Source organism: Eurytemora carolleeae, unplaced genomic scaffold (assembly GCF_000591075.1).
Source record: "Eurytemora carolleeae unplaced genomic scaffold, Eaff_2.0 scaffold300, whole genome shotgun sequence".
NCBI lineage: Eukaryota > Metazoa > Arthropoda > Copepoda > Calanoida > Temoridae > Eurytemora > Eurytemora carolleeae.
Window position 1 is genome coordinate 285896 of NW_019396225.1, and position 17131 is coordinate 303026.

Below are 17131 nucleotides of genomic sequence, written 5' to 3' on the forward strand. Positions count from 1 at the left end.
AGAAAGCTGCAGTAGCTGCTAAACCAACTCCTGTGAAACCAGCAGCAAAGAAAGCTGATTCGTCATCTAGTGATTCAGATTCAGAAGATGAGGCTCCCAAGAAAGCTGCAGTAGCTGCTAAACCAACCCTTGTGAAACCAGCAGCAAAGAAAGCTGATTCGTCATCTAGTGATTCAGATTCAGAAGATGAGGCTCCCAAGAAAGCTGCAGTAGCTGTTAAACCAACTCCTGTGAAACCAGCAGCAAAGAAAGCTGATTCTTCATCTAGTGATTCAAATTCAGAAGATGAAGCTCCCAAAAAAGCTGCGGTTGCTAAACCTACTCATGTGAAACCAGCAACAAAGAAAGCTGATTCTTCATCAAGTGATTCAGATTCAGAGAATGAAGCTCCTAAAAACACTGCTGTATCTGTTAAACCCACAGTTGTCAAAACAGCAGAAAAGAAAGTTGAGTCTTCGTCATCTAGTGATTCAGATTCTGACGAAGAAGCTCCTTCCAAACCTGTCGCTGTAGCTAAAACTCCAATTAACAAACCTAGTAATAAACGTAAAGCAGAAAGCTCCAGTGATGATTCCTCTTCTGATGAAGAATCCTCTAAACCTCCTTCTAAAAAATTCGCAACATCTACGCCAGCGCCAACAAAATCCTCGAAACCTGATTCTTCAGATTCTTCTTCTTCATCGGACGAAGAGGCTGAAAAACCCAAGCTTAGTAAAAGCCTCCCTGCCAAGCCAACCCAGGTACGCAAGCGGTAAATCATGATTTGTAGGTTTTTCATCGGGTTAACTTATGAAATTAATCCAATACCTTGCGTTCTTGACTAACCTCTAAGATGACTGTACACTGTAGTGTACATTGTATATGTGTACAGAACATTTAACCCGTGAACACACTGAACGGTTATGTACCGGTCGGTGAAGAATATGTTTAATAGAGATGTGTACTTTAATGTACAAACCTTTTCTTAACAAAACCACCGATAAAAATGACTGAAATTAAATATATATAATCCTGTCTATTGCAGGAGAATTCCGACAGCGGAATAGAAGAAGATAAGAAGAAAGCTCTCACCAATTCGGAACGGAAACCCAATGCACCATTCCGTCGTGTTAAAGTTGAAGAAATTGTAGTTGATGAGAAATTTTCTGATAATCGATTTGAATCCAAGGCAGGCTTTGATACGTGGGGTGCTAAAGCAAGCCAGGACTTAATTGTAACAAGAGGAAAATCTTTTCGTCATGAGAAAACCAAGAAGAAAAGAGGATCCTATAGGGGTGGACCTATAAATACTGGAGTTGCAAGCATCAAGTTTGACAGTGATTAGAAGACAATTTAAACAAGCTAAGATAAGATGTGTTCATGAGAAATTATATATAGAATAAATTTTTTTGGTTGTAGTTGGTTTACCATTCTTTTTCAGATGAAAAATGTATCTCAAATTGGTTTGTAGAACGGAGGAAGATTCGCTGAATATTCTTTAGTTTTTTAATTTGGTTTCTAGTTTTGAGTTTTACACCAAATGTTTCGTGAATACTTTGGGAAAGGGAATTTATCTTAATTACCTAATTTCATAATCAAAATAGTCTCGTTCAATTTTAAGAATAATTAATTTTAAAAATCATTTCTCATTTCTTTATAACTGCAAAAAGTCTTAGCTGTGTGTCAACCGTTACCGCTGGGTATTCTCCTTCAAAGAATATATAATTTTTCTCCTAGGCGAGATATGGGGATGAAATATGGTTTTTGGAAAAATATACGTTTCTTTTTAATTTCCTCTCTCCTTTCACTTCACTTTTTTTCTATTGCTGTTCAGGTCAACCGTTGAATTCTTTCTTCATGAAATAAGTACATACACCCTTGTACACTTGATCGTTCATACTGAGTTGGCGGTAAATTCAATCCCAAGCTTATGTTTTAAACGTTTTTATTCCAGCGAACCAACCATTTTTTTAAATATTAAGATACTATTTTTTAAAAACCCCTATAAGGAATTGAGTTTCTGCCACAAACTCTGATTTTCTAATCCCTATATCTTTGCAACTTGATGTGCTATACCTCTGATATTTCAAACTAAAAATTCTGTTAGATTAATTAGTCTGAGTTTGAAATATAAAAGGTTTTCCACGTCAAGTTGCAAAGAAAGGGATTAGAAAATTTGAGCTTGTGGCAAAAACTCAATTCCTTTAGTCTGAAGAGTCTGAACCGAATACGAATATAGTGTCTAAAAATTTAACAAACTTATGCATGGACATATTTCATATAGTTGGTGGAAGGCTGAAATAAACGATGGAGAACATATTTCTAGAAATTTGATTTTTACTCGGTATAGTTCCCCTTTTTAAAAACAAACATCTGTCGTAAAATCTTTAAAAAAAGTATTAATATTGGAATTTACAAATATCCCTAATTTATCATTTTTTTCCCTCGAAGCTTTGAAAATACTTTTTTTTAGTGTTTCATTCCCGAGAGTAGAAGGTCCGTTTATTTCAATATTACATCATTGATTTATCTTTATTCTAGGTATCAGACCTACCCTAAGCATATCTTCATCCTAGATATATGTCTTATCTTTAATCTAGAAATATATGTCATATCTGTATTCTAGATAACCGTCTTAACTTGCATCTTTATGCTAGATATATGTATTATCTTTATTATATCTTTATCTTAGATATATGTCTTATCTTTATTATATCTTTGTTCTAGATATATGTCTTATCTGTATTTTAGATATACGTCCTACCTTTATTATATCTTTATCCTAGATATATGTCTTATCTTTATTCTAGATATCCGTCCTACCTTTATTATATCTTTATCCTAGATATATGTCTTATCTGTATTCTAGATATCCGTCCTACCTTTATTATATCTGTATCGTTGATATATGTCTTATCTTTATTCTAGATATCCGTCCTAACTTTATTATATCTTCATCCTAGATATATGTCTTATCTGTATTCTAGATATCCGTCTTAACTTTATTATATCTTCATCCTAGATATGTCTTATCTGTATTCTAGATATCCGTCTTAACTTTATTATATCTTCATCCTAGATATGTCTTATCTGTATTCTAACTTTATTATATCTTCATCCTAGATATGTCTTATCTGTATTCTAGATATGCGTCCTAACTTTTATCATATTATAATCCTAGACATATGTGTCTTATCTTTATTCTAAATATCCGTCCTACCTTTATTTTATCTTTATCCTAGATATATGTCTGATCTGTAGATATCTTCTAAATATCCGTCCTAAAATATCGGGTTGAATTTGGTTTCTTGTTATCACTCCACTTTCCATTTTGTATTATTCTACCTTTTCTTTCAACTTATATAAGGCTTTCTGAAATTGGAATCTGCTAGTTCTTTTTTTTGAGTATGCAAAATTCTTCTTTTATTTGTGTTTTAAAGGGAGTGATCGGCTATGTAATGTAGTTGCACTGAATATGCAGTGTTGTGGAAAACTTCTTTCGGATTCATTTGAGACATATTTAACTTTTTAAAGATGCTTTAAATCCTGAGTTTGAGCGCAAATTCGACGTTCAAAACTCCTTTTTTGGGGGTGGATACGTTTTCAGAATTAGTTTTTTAAATTCTAAATAACGACAACATAAAATGTAAAAAAAAAGTAGAAAATAAGTAATCTTGTTCAATTATTAGTTTCTATTTTCTCATTATTCACAAAGATTTTCCCAGATTTTCTAGAATTATTACTGAAAAGACGACATTTGAAGAATTTGAAGAAATCTGCGAATAAATTCAAAGAAGATAAGAAATTCAATATAATAATGAAAACGAAATAATCGATTTTAGCATTGATATATTGACAAATATCTTTTGAGAAATATGTTCCTAACCATCTAATTAGATTACTGTATAATTTTTACTTTATTTTTCGTTGTCGTTATTTAATAATTAAAAACAACTAATTCTGAAAGCGTATCTCCACCCTCAAAGTAGGAGTTTTGAACGCCGAATTTGCGCTCAAACTCAGGATTTACAGATCTTTAATAAGTATGTCTTAAATGAATCAGAAAGAAGTTTTCCACAACACTGCATACTCAGTTCAACTACCTTACATAGCCGTTCCCTCCCTTTAAGCTTTAGATACTTTTGAAATTCTATTAGCTTAGAATCCATTCAATGTAAATTTTTAAAATAATTCTTGAGCATCTGGCCTTAATAATCAGTCTAAGGTTTAAAGGGTACCATTGTACATGGGGCATTTCTATCTGAGAATGGAGGGTTACCTTGAAATTACACTTAAATTTCCTCCAAGTCAAGTGACACAGTCTCACAGAAAGTTTTAAAGTTCAGGCTAGGGGTGTATATTCTTTAAATCACTATCTCCCCCACTCCTGTATGCCTAGTCCATTAACGCCTGATCCAATAAGGGTTCAGTCATGTGTTTGTTGTCTATTCTGAACCAATAGAAACTGCTTGGCGGTAACATCTATCCTTCTATCATCTCATTATCCAATTAGAGATATGAATCCTTCAATCGGCACTATCAGTAAATGGAAATATTTACATCTAGTGAAACTATGGTGCCCCCTCCCCCCCCCCCTATTGTCAAATGGTTTACTTCAATTTGGAAACAGTATAAAAATTAAATCAAAACGTGTTAAATGTATGTATTAAGTATTTTTATTTAGTTTGGCTAAAAATGCTATAATACTTAATATTGTAGGAATGTGCTGTGGGACCCAACTGTGCTGTGTGACCCTGTTTTACGCTACAAAATTCAATTTCCAGTATACTGCTGTATAATCTTTAACCCTGTTACACCTAGAGGGGCAATAATGTCCAGAAATGCTGGAAATATTTTTGTGGCCTCAGACCTTTATTTTGGAATTTTGTAGCCAAAGAAAATTTAAAAAGATTAAATTTGACTCATATATGCTTGTATTTTTGGTTCAGATTGTTTTGGAGTTTTAGCTATTTTGCTGCTTTTAAAATCTTGGCTTTTTAATTTGAAGCCAAGAATGGCCTCCGGCTCTGCAGTGCTAACTTGCTAAGTGATTAAAGATATACATCTGAAGCACTAAGTGTGACCTTTGATTCTTTTAAAGTTAGTTGCTTCATGTTTGTAAGATCTGAACTGGTGACAGTAGTTAACACCAGTGCCAGGATGAGAACACATATCCTTATATTGTTAGCTTTTATTCTGGTGGAAGGAAAGGGAGGAGGGGGTAGAGGTGGAGGAGGAGGAGGCAGAGGTGGAGGTGGTGGGAGAGGTGGAAGAGGAGGTGGAGGTAGAGCTGGGGGTAGAAGTGGTAGTAGAGGTGGGGGCTTATTCGGAGGGAGAGGCTCCTCAAGTGGAGTTACTCGCAGATCAAGTATTACTTGGTTGGGAAGAAGCTCAGGAGGAAATATATCTTATATTAGGGAAATTTTATGACATGCAGTTAATATCAATAAAACCAACATTAATTATAAAGAAAAGACAAATAATTATAAAAAAAAATCAAGCAGTTTTGTAAAAAAGAATATATTTTCCTTTGTTAGGTAAAAGTAAAGCCAGTAGTTCATATCCTATGCAAAAATGGGGTACCAGTGTTCCAGGAATAAGCAAAACAAACCCAAGCATAAACTATAAGAGTAGATATTCACAACCTGGGTATGGAACAAACTTCGGTACAAGCTTTAGTAAGAAAAACCAATACAGGCAGAAACCAGGATACTCCAAGAAAGTATTGGGATTAGGAGTTGCAGCTGGATTTGTTGGAGGAGCTACCTTGGGAGCAGCATATACAGAGGCTAAGTACAGTGTATATCATAGATATCAAGCATTCAAGAATATGATGCATTCAAAAGGGTTTAGAAGTTATAGAACTGAAAATAGTGTATATGATACTGATGATGGTGATTACTATTCCTCCTACTATGAGAGTAACCAATGTCTTGGAGGATGTCCGGATAATGGCCACTGTGAATGGGGGATCTGTGAATGTAACTCAGGTTTTGAAAGATTATATGGACAATGTCATCCTAAACATACAGAATTGGATCCTGATAATTTAGGGTATTATGATTCTGTTCCTTGTTGCTCTGACATGAACATGATCTGTGAAGATGATGGAAAATCAGGAAAATGTCAATGCAAACCAGATATGAGGTATAATAAACAAGCTCATGAATGTCAAATTTACATAGATGTAAATTGCACTGCTTTTACATATGAGACCCCACCTTCACCTGTGATTTTAGAATCTGTAAATAATACAATCTCACAAGAAAATTATTCTATATTTAATGATAAAAACCAAACTCCAAAGAATTATTCTGCAGACAAAAATTCTACAGAAAGCAAAACAACCCGAATTGAAGAAAGTTTACGCAACAGTCTTCTTACAAAACTTGATAAAGATAAAGCTACTGAAAATGATTTAACTGAAGCTTTCTGCCGTGATGTTGATTCTTTTAACTTTGACATGAATACAGAAGATGCAAGTTTAAGACCTTCCAACTGTGAAAAGATTCCTGAAAAAGCTTGTGGAGTAGCATATGATAGCTCAACTTGTTCAGGGGGATGGGGAATAGTGTTAGATGAAGGAGGCATAAGTTTCCCATATTTTAGTTCCTATTGGAAATATCGGAATGACATTGATGTTCTTGGGGTTAGAGCTGGATGTTTTATAACTGCCTTTTCAAGCACAGAATTCACTGGGAAAAGTGAAACATTTAAAGCAGAGTACACAGACCAGTGGATTGTACTGAGTGAGTATCCAAAATATAAACATCTTTTTGAAGATATTGAATCTCTGGTATGCATGTGTATGAAAAGCTTATAGATTAGATAAATATTGTGGTACTTTTTCTTTCATAAAGGATAAAATGTATATTACTTTTTTGATTTTAAGATACAGGGTGTCCCAAAAAACTTGGGAAATCAGTGACGAATTCTATATCGTCTTTGTTATGAATTAGAATTGTAATACCTTATTTCAAACCCATAATATTATTATGTTTGCAAGAGTTTATTTTATGAAAAGGGTAAAAGACTGTAAAGATGTGTCTATAATGTCTCCGCAAGATGAACAGTGAAGACGGGCAAGTTTACTCTGTTTGTAAACTGTAATTTTCTTGTTTTAATCAGTACACCCATATGCAGTCAAAACATAAACAAACAAAATGTGAACATAGCAGACGAAAATCTTACAGATTACAGCTTTCTCAGTAGGTATCACTATACTAAATCAAAGAATTATTTAAAAAGACGATATCGAATTCGTCACTGAATTCCCATGTTTATTGGGACACCCTGTATAATAAAATAAGATGCTGCATTGTATAGTAATGCACAATGTGGTTTCTTGTGTCGAGTTACATTTGATCTAATCTTCCTTATTTTGACCTCTTTTTCGCAAAAAGAATGCAGTATAATTTAGAGATGGTTTAAGATTTCTATTTTAGGGACACTATATAGTCCATAACAAATGTCTCAGAATCTGTTTTATTTCTTTTAAATGGTGCATGTAGTTTTAGGAATATCAGTAAAATTATGTCACAATAAAGTGATCAAAAAGTTCAAAAGTTTATTTAAATAATTGGGGATGGGTTTGCTTATAATAACTAAAACTGCGAGAAGGATACTTCAGACAACCAAGGCATAGGTTGAACTGATCTTGGTCGGCCTTAGATTGGCCGTATAGAAGGTGCATGGTTTTGCAATCCGCAGCTACAGTGTTAATGTGGACGCACATAATCAGATCTCATATTCAAACTAAAATAAACATAACTAGTAGTAACTGCTTATATGTTAAATATAAGTCTATTTTCTAACGTCTATATACCAGGCGTGCAACTAGACATTTGGTTAGGGGGGGAGGGGCTAGGGGGAAAGATTTCGCGCGAAGCGAGAAAAAAATTTTGGCCCCCCCCACTCAGGGTCAGGATTCATGAAGCGCTAAATTGCAAAACAGGGTGGACTTCGTCACTTCTTGCCCCCCCCATACAGGGGGGGGGCAAGACTTCTTAAGGGAGGGGCATGCCCCCTCCCCCTTAATCAGGCTAGGGGGGGCCTGCCCCCCCCTAGTTGCGCGCCTGCTATATACAAGCCTATTATTTGGTGTACCATGATCCAAACCATTGCTGTTAACAAACCTAAGCCAAAGTTACATGGTTTTCGAGGGTTGTTCATTCTTATCAAAGTTTAGTTTTGATTTTTTTAATGATGAATTGCCATCAATAAAAGATGATTTATTACATTGTAGTTTTGATCTTAACAACCTTATCCAACCCTGTCCATGGTAATCTTGGAACACATAGTATTCTGGTTCAAACTGGAGTTTGAAGAGATGTTTTTCAGGAGTGGTTTAGAATCTTAAGCAATACAACCTGCCTTTAACAACATATCATATCTGGTTAAAGTTATATTTGAAATAGAGATTTTCAAGGATCTCAAAAACCCCCTTTTTGAAAAAATATTGATACATTTCTTTACTATGTAAGCTATTTGGTCATATACACACTTCCATATAATGAGTGTTCATAAATTATTTATGTAATTTTCTTAAGTGGACTCATAAGATATCAAAGATATATTTACACTGAAGGCAGTTTTGATTAAAGCTTTTTATAATGAAACTTTTTTAGGTAAAGGCAAAAGTGAGATTTTAAAGTATTTTTGGGGTGCATACCCGAATGGGGGCACGCGTAGGGGGGGGAGAGGGGGCCCGGGCCCCCCTTGTACGCCCCTGAAAATAGTAGTACTTTTTAGTTCAATATTTTTTATAGTTGCCTAAAACTGTTTAAACAATCTGGTTCTATTAAGTTTAAATGTATCTATGTAAGTATCAACATTACGACATTAAAAGATCTTTAGAGAATACAGAAATATATTCATAGTATGCTCATAAAGCGCCTTGTGCTAACTGTTTCTCTGAAATATGCTATTTTTAAAGGGAGTGACCGGCTATGTAAGGTAGTTAAAAAAATACTAATTCTGAAAACGTATCCACCCCCAAAGTAGGAGTTTTGAACGTCGAATTTGCGCTGAAACTCATGAATTACAAAACTTTAAAAAGTTTAATATGTCTCAAATGAATCCGAAACACGGTATGCTCAGTTCAACTACCTTACATTAGCCAATCACTCCCTTTAATCTTTCTCAAATCTTCGTGGATTTTTCTGTTTCAATGAAAAATCAAAACTAATAAATACCGATATTTTTTTTGGACAAAGTCTTTCATCTTTGACAGTCCATGAACCTTCCCTGGGGTAATGTTTTGGGCCCAATAAGTTCTGTTTATTGAATAAAGACATACAGAAACCCAACAAACATACAAGTCAAATATATAAACATTGTTGAATTTCACACCTGTAAACTTTCCAGAAAAGGTTTCTGATCAATGTAACTTAATGATTGACTTCAACATAAGAAAAGTTATAAACATATCATTGATATAAGTCTTGTTAAAGACTTATTGTGAACTCTGTCACCATGTTTGCATTTAATTTAAAAATTAATATGCTTGTACTCCTTGTTCTTAGAGCGATAGATATTTCAAAGACTGGGTAAGCGCGTCTTTATTAGGTATTGTCTTTTTTCATATGGGAGCTCGCAATCCAATATGATGTGGAATGGCCTGTATAATATATAGATCCATCTTCCAAATGTAAGTCTAGGGAAAGAGAAAGTTAGATCATTTTTAATGTATACATTAAATATGCATTTACCAGGTCATGTACTTTATACCCATGTAATTTTCAAAATACTAATAAAGAGCTTTGAGTATAAAGAACGTGCATGGGGTTTCTAAATAAAATTCACATTTTAAATGAATATGATTCTAATACAGGATTCATTGGGAAAAGTGAAATCTTTAAAGCAGAATTAAAAGACCAGTGGTGGGTACTGAGTGAGCATTTAAATTACAAATATTTGGATGAAGATATAGAATCTTTACTTTGCATGTGTATAAAAAAAACCGATAGATAAAAGCAAAACTATAGATTTCGATTTTTTTGTTGAAATTTAGATCTGTGTTTTGTTATTGTTAAAAGTAAAATTAATATGTAATCTCATGATGAGGATCTGTCATTTTTAATGTGCAAGTATATTTACTTTGCCCCCACATAGCTATTTTCAGTTAAATCATACAAATAAATGAAGAAACACACAAACATTATTTGAACAGAAGTTTGAGAGACAGAGATGTCAAACCAAAATTTTATCAATATCAAAAGTTAATGATAATAAGTCTTGAGTGGTTGCTTGACAGAGGAGACTAGTGGCAGTGAGACTCAAATCAAATTATTTAAATGACATGATAAAATTTCAAATATTGAGCTATCAGAGCAGAGAATTCCACAAGTTCAGCTATAAAACTCATGGTTTTCACAAAATTTTCGCATTTTTGCATTTCGCATTTTCGCGAAATTTTGCTTCGTTCTCGCTTCATTTATTTTTGCGAAAAAATGCTAAATTTCGTGGGAAAAATGCAAAATGCGACCGAAAATTTTTGCATTTTTTCGCGAAACGTTTCGTTTGCTGGAAACCCTTTTTTGAAGATCAAGTTTTGAAAAGTTTTAAGAACTAAAAAATACATTAAAAATGTGTTGAAACATTATCCCTAATCTAACGTTTTAGAAATGGATAATAAATAAACTAAACATATTTTTTCATTTTTTTAATGCAGATTATAGCTTTCAATAGTTTAACGTTTAACATTTGAAAGGATGCAATTCTGTAAATTAAAATATTTCACAACTATTCTCTGAATATTAAATTTATTAATCTAACATTTGATATATATTTAATGAAAACATTGTTCATAAAACGTAAGGTTATGAGGGTTAATTTCAAAGTTTAACAAAAGACAAACAAAAAAATACAATTCTGCAAATTAAGACGGTTTAAAACGTCTCTCAGCTCCATTAGTAGAAGCAATGACTGATGAATACGATGGCTAAGACTAGTGGTTGTTATACAGGGGCGTACGAGGGCTTTTGTTTAGGGGGGGGGCACAATTTTTGGGTCCCCCCTTGGCAACATTGTGCCCCCCTTAAAATCCCTTTTTTGTGTAAAAATATTGATACCTTTTTTAATTTTTTTGCCCCCTCCCACCTGGACTTGTTTTGTTCAACATAAAACACACCAAAAAGACTACATTTTTGGGTGGTTAATAACCTTATAGAGTCTAAAAATTATTCCTTTGCTTGAAAAAGTAACTTTTTAACTTTATAAATTTATCACTTAACTCCATCACAGCTAACTAAATCAATATCACAGCATCATTAAAAATTATATTTTTACTAATAATCGAAATTTCTTCTGAAATTTTTAGATAGAATTTACTCAATCTACATATTCACCAACTCTTTTAAGCTACAATTTTCTGGGATTTGCTTGCACAAACATTTCAATGATTTTTTCAGTAGAGAGCTCAGAAAATCCTTAATATTATCAATTGCATTTTTAATTAAAAGATAGTTTTTCCACCTTTGTAAGGTTTGGTTGTATAAAGGCTATAACACTAATCACGAATTTTACTAACATTGAATTTATAAATAACAATACAAAAATAACTAAAAATTCGCTAGGAATTATAATTTTCTAATCCCTATCTTTGCAAACTGATGTTGTAGACTTTTGATATTTCAAACCATGAATTCTGGTAGTGGCGAAAGTCTAAATTTTAACCGTCAAAGTAAACCATCTATAGTTTTGAAGATATACTGAAATCTAGACAACTCTGAAAGTACGTTATAGTCATCAAATGTTTAGAAAGTCTCGACTTCAAAGTGTCGCAACGCCGTGGCTTTTGGTTTCACCTCACAAACTCATTTATACTTTTTTGTAGCCCTAGACATTTACATTTTTAAAATACAATGCGCTTTTTTCTGCCTTAAGTTTAAAGGAGTATTAGGAAAAATACTGCTTGATTTTTGCGTGCAAATCTTTGTTTGCAGTGATAAAGGTATTACAAACTAGAGTTTGATGTGAAGTGCCTTTAGTTAATTATCGTCATGACTTCAAACTATTGTTCATTTTAAATGAATTTAGTGCTTGTAATATTTTCATCAATAATAATTTCCACTGGAGGGTTAGTTTGTATCGGAGAAAGAAAAAAATTAAGCCTCAGATGAAATCATTTAAAACTATTGTTCCACACGCAAAATTGGGTTGCCTTGCCGATTTTCAGAAATTGGGCCTTGTGACTATCGATTTTTTAAGGTCGTCATTTGCACGTTAAAAATTTCAAAAAACCGACCATTAAAGGAGGGCGTTGCCCGATTCCTGCAATGCTACCTTTAAACCTTTATCTGATTAATAATTTGAAAATATCAGCGTTTTCCAAGATTGAAAAGTATTTTAAATCTCAGTTATCCTTGATCAGAAAACTTTGTAAATGAAGGGTTACTTGAAATTATGTCTCTAGTACCTTTAAAATATGCCATTTGAGTTGAAAGTCTATTGCTAAAAACTTTCTTTAAATTCTTTTTTTAAATTGTAAGACACGTATTAAGTAAAAAAGGGGATTAACACTATTTTTTAATATACTAATTTTTTAGCGGGTCATGATTCAGGATGAAAAATATAAAAGTAAAAATGCAAATATCACAGAAAAAAATTTAAGAATCTAGTTCATCTTGAATGCTTTCATTTAAAAATATGGCTATCGGTAGCAAATCTATATTCCGAAAATTACATCCTGTAAAAACGTAATCCTGACTTCTATTTATTGAACAATTCTTAATAAATTTAGACCTCATCATTAGGTGCAACATATTAATGAAAGTTCTGTTTATTTTTTATCAGAAACGAAGCATATAAACACGTGTTCAGTAAAACGAATTCAAGTCCTCTAAATATTGTTCTTATGAAGCGTAACGTAAGAAATGTTCACGTCGAAACGTTTGATACAACATTTCATATAGAATTTTTTAGAATCGAAACAACTAAATAGGGATATTTGCCAGTTGTAAAATAGGGAGGCAAAACAAAGTTCTCACTATATAGGGTTTGGAAAAATTGTAACGTTAGAAAAGTTGTATCTAAATTTAAGTTCTTAACGTAATTAAAAGAGTTTATATTTTAAAAGTTTAGATAAAAAGTTACGTCACTAAAAAATATTGAAACATTCAAGTATAACACTTTAATAACTTTATATTAATACATATTAATACAGAAGGCAAAATCAGGGACCATAAAAAAAATTATAGAAATAATTCAAGTAAAAATCCTCTGCTAATAATTCTTTGTCTATGATCCCTCAATACTGTTAAAACAGTACATTGTAGTACCCTGTACCCTAAAGCACTCTGTATTCCCTGTTAAATCAGTTTCCATTAAAAGATTTTCGAATTACAAATTGGTGTTTTTGCCATTCCTCCCTCCAATTGATCATCAGCTGTTTAGTTTTAAACCATCAACAGAATGTCTTTTATACTGTTTTACACAAATGAAAATAATGCAAAACTAGAGTAAAGTGCAACCCAGAAAGCTTCTTTAAGTTCTAAATATTTTTGTTCAAAATTAAAATTTTGTTTGGTTTGGCAACTTTTTTTTGCAGAATCTTTCCTACTTTCTGAAAGGTTTTACATCGATATGTTTAAGGATATCTACTCGATATAAAGCAATATTTATTAATACTTATTTTGACTCAAACTCTTAACTAAATGAATATAGAAAAAATATGCCGGTTTAAGAAAGTTTTAGATAGATATTTGCAATTCTCCAGAACAAAAACTTTTATCAAAAATTAAACTTAAAAAGTTTTATAGAAGTTTTTAAAAATATGCAAAAAAAATCATTTCTGACACCCCTAGACTTAGTACGCCAATATAATTCACCAAAACCATACTGCAGTCCTTCAATTATCATACAGGGAAATTTTCATCTTTATAGTCTTTTTCGTCTGGTGCTGGGAAGTTCTTAAACCATTGTTCATTTTGATTTGTCAAGTTTTGTAAGTCCGTCAAGCTGTATATTTGTCCTTCTTTTAAGTCATGTGTAATGTCGTCTTTTGTAACTTTACGTAGTTCACGCAGGGGGGTATTCTTTTCGCTTCCATTTTCAGGGTGAAATGCCCTGCTCAAAAAGTCCGCAATACAGAATGGTTCGTTTTCTAAAGGTGATTCATATTTTATTTCGTAATTTATGTCAAAATTGGCAAGGCGTGCTCCTAATCTTGAAAGTTTTAAGTTTGGGCCGGTTTGGTTATTTTTTAACAAAAACAAAATATTTTTCGCGTCATTTAATGATCTCGATTTTGCTGTGATAAAGGAGGGGTTGGAATCCATAGTGGAGAAGAAGGTTGAGATAATGTTCAACTAAACATTATTAATCAATGCTCTAATACAGGTTCATCAGCTCTCGGTAGATGTTGTCCGAGATCCTCTAGAGTGGGAGAGGTCAGATGGGTTGACCTTCTCCTTCCGGTGCTTGTCGTAGAGTGTTGAAGACCTGGGGTTCTTTCCATCATCAAGAATTAGATAACGATACGAGTTACGAAGCATAATAATATTCTTTACAAAATTATGATATATTAAACATCAATTATGTACAAAATAAAACGAGCACTATTTAACTTCCTTTTCTTATTTACTAGTTAGAATTGCATAATGTAAAGTATATTTAAACTAATCGGTTCTTTACGATGGGGGGGAAGTGATACAAGAAAGGGAGGGGGAAGGGGTTAGGACCACTAAAAATAGTCATTTCTTTATTGGTATTTTGTCCAGACACCTGGGGATTCAGATTCTACAATTGTCAGGTGCAAGATATTAGATCTATGGGAAAGAATAACAATTCCAACGGATATCTATTTTTAACGTTGATATTGTCTGAAATCAAGGATTCAGGAAAACAGGGATTCACTACAAAACATCCCAACGAATGATTTGACAGGTTCTTTATCCTTTTCTTCAGACATAGAAAACTTCCACAGATATAAAAATATGAGTTCCTTATATTTCCAAATGATTCTATGTTGATATTTTATTTTATATTGATTTTTTCTTATATTGATATATTTTTTTTTTAAATTGGCTCGAATCTAAGTATTTTGTCAGTTTTAATTAAAACTTCTGTCTCATTAATAAGTTAATGATTTTTATCAACTATTATAAGAGCTATAAAAGTAACAAAATGGAGACAAATTGAAATTAAAGATAAAAATAAAAATTTCTTTGAACTCATACACCAACCTTTTATTAAACAATTTTCGACTATTAGTTCTGCATTAAAAATTTTCTGAATATAATAAATTCATTCATTTATGGTAATTATACTTCAAGCCTTATACTTTACTGAGCTTTTAGGGCGCTTCGCGCCCATCTTATAATTCAACTGTGAACATTTACTTTTCATATCATTGCAAAACAAAAACAAAAAAAATTTCGCGGATATAAAAAATTCGTTAATTTTCAATAATTTCAAAAATCAAATTTGTTAGAGGCAAATTTTTGAAAATTCAATCATCAAAAACAATTCCCTAGGGTCTCATAAGGTCCCACACAAAATTTGGGCTGGATCGGTCAGCCGTCTTGACGTTTATTGGACATCAATCGGAAAGCAGACAGAAAAACAGACAAGCAAAGTATATATCGATAAAAATAATCATAACATAATATTTTTTAGTCTTTGGGTTTGATTAATAAATTTTAACATTTTCTAAGGTTTTAAGGTAACAAATTTTATATAAATCTTTTTATTTTTTATATTTGTATAATTGATGCTATTAATAAAGGAGGTATAATGTTGATCCGCTCTACTGCCCATCCGTCCTATATGCCCATCCGCTATACTGCCCATCCGACCTACTGCAACATCTGACCTACGACAGCTGTAGGTCGGATGGGCATATCTTCTTGCCCATCCGACCTATTCAGCAGCTTTTGTCATGCAAAAACCCAAGTAGGGTAGAAATAATTAATTGTAGCTGTCGGACGGCCAATCAATTTTGTAGGTCAGATGGGCACTTTTTGTAGGTCGGATGGGCATTTTTCGTAGGTCGGATCGGGCATTTTTCGTAGGTCGGATGGGCACGTAGGTCGGATGGGCATTTTTCGTAGGTCGGATGGGTATTTTTCGTAGGTCGGATGGGCACTTTTCGTAGGTCGGATGGGTATTTTGCGTAGGTCGGATGGGCATATATTGATCGTAGGTTGGATGGGCACTTTTTGTAGGGGGGACGAGCGCTGCGGCCATGAAAGACCTATAATTTTAACAATTTTTAATAAAATTAGTGTATATTTAAGACGTTATGTTAGGTTAAGCTAATTTCTGGGCCGAGCGCTGCGGCTAGGACGGGCTAGGGGGGGCCGAGCGCTGCGGTCATGAAAGACCTTTATTTCAACAGTTTTTAATAAAATTAGTGAATATTTAGGGTTAGGTTAGGTTAAGCTCATTTCTGGGCCAAGCGCTGCGGCTAGGACAGGCTAGGGGGCCGAGCGCTGCGGCCACATGTCTGGGCCGACCTACGAAAAATGCTCATCCGACCTACGAAAAATGCCCATCCGACCTACGAAAAAAGTGCATCGGACCTACCACAGCTGTTAAAACCACGTGCTTGTAGGTCGGATGGGCAGTAGAGGGGATGGGCGTAGGTCCAAAAATACACCATCAATAAAGGAAAATCCTTGAAGGAGACTTTCCGGATCGTCTTTCCTTCTCTGTCACTGCCAGAGGTCAATGTGTACTTAGTCCAACAGTGTACTGTGCTTTCTAATAGTCGGATTCGGATTACTTTGTTTACAAAATACTACCGTGTACTTCAGTCGTACTGCAATGGTTACTACAGTTGTATTAAATATAAACGCGGTTGTGAGAGTTGTGATTGTGTTCAGTAATGGATGAAGTTTTGAGGCAAAAGGATATAAGTTATTTTGAACTATTTCCTAATTCTTCAAACCAGGAAGTGTATTTAGAATTATAATATAAATGTTTGTTGAACATTTTATAATGTATTTATTAGTTTATTTGTTCAAGAAAACAACCAAATTAATAGTTAATATGAATTGAGAACATAAAATGAAATTTATATAATTATTATTATTTTTTTGAGGACTGCTAAGCATGATTTTATTTAAGTTTTGTGAAAAACGCTAGAGCTTATATGATCCGTATGTTTTAAAATCGGGTATATTAGAGAACGATTTTTGGATCCCCCCCC

The 17131-nt window shown here is 33.3% G+C and overlaps 2 protein-coding genes and 1 long non-coding RNA gene across 4 annotated transcripts in view; all 3 read left to right on the forward strand.

The window, feature by feature from the left end:
• LOC111698680 (nucleolar and coiled-body phosphoprotein 1) overlaps positions 1-1397 on the forward strand; it is a 3147-nt gene extending 1750 nt beyond the window's left edge. Inside the window, exons 2-3 of the mRNA XM_023469078.1 lie at positions 7-740; positions 1025-1397. Coding sequence (XP_023324846.1) covers positions 7-740; positions 1025-1324 — 1034 coding nt within the window. The 3' untranslated portion in view covers positions 1325-1397. The remainder of the gene's footprint in view (positions 1-6; positions 741-1024) is intronic.
• A 3694-nt stretch (positions 1398-5091) lies between these two features.
• LOC111698681 (uncharacterized) lies at positions 5092-6852 on the forward strand. The gene is made up of 2 exons (XM_023469079.1): positions 5092-5377; positions 5517-6852. The coding sequence occupies exons 1-2, from the start codon at positions 5092-5094 to the stop codon at positions 6800-6802; spliced, it is 1572 nt and encodes a 523-aa protein (XP_023324847.1). The 3' UTR covers positions 6803-6852.
• Positions 6853-8763: 1911 nt separating this feature from the next.
• On the forward strand, positions 8764-14545 carry LOC111698670 (uncharacterized). 2 transcript variants are annotated; one of them, XR_002764585.1, is made up of 2 exons: positions 8764-8799; positions 14320-14545. It is a non-coding gene; the product is annotated as an uncharacterized LOC111698670 (long non-coding RNA). The 2 variants fall into 2 exon arrangements; XR_002764584.1 differs by lacking the exon at positions 8764-8799 and adding an exon at positions 13790-14089.
• Positions 14546-17131: the final 2586 nt, after the last annotated feature.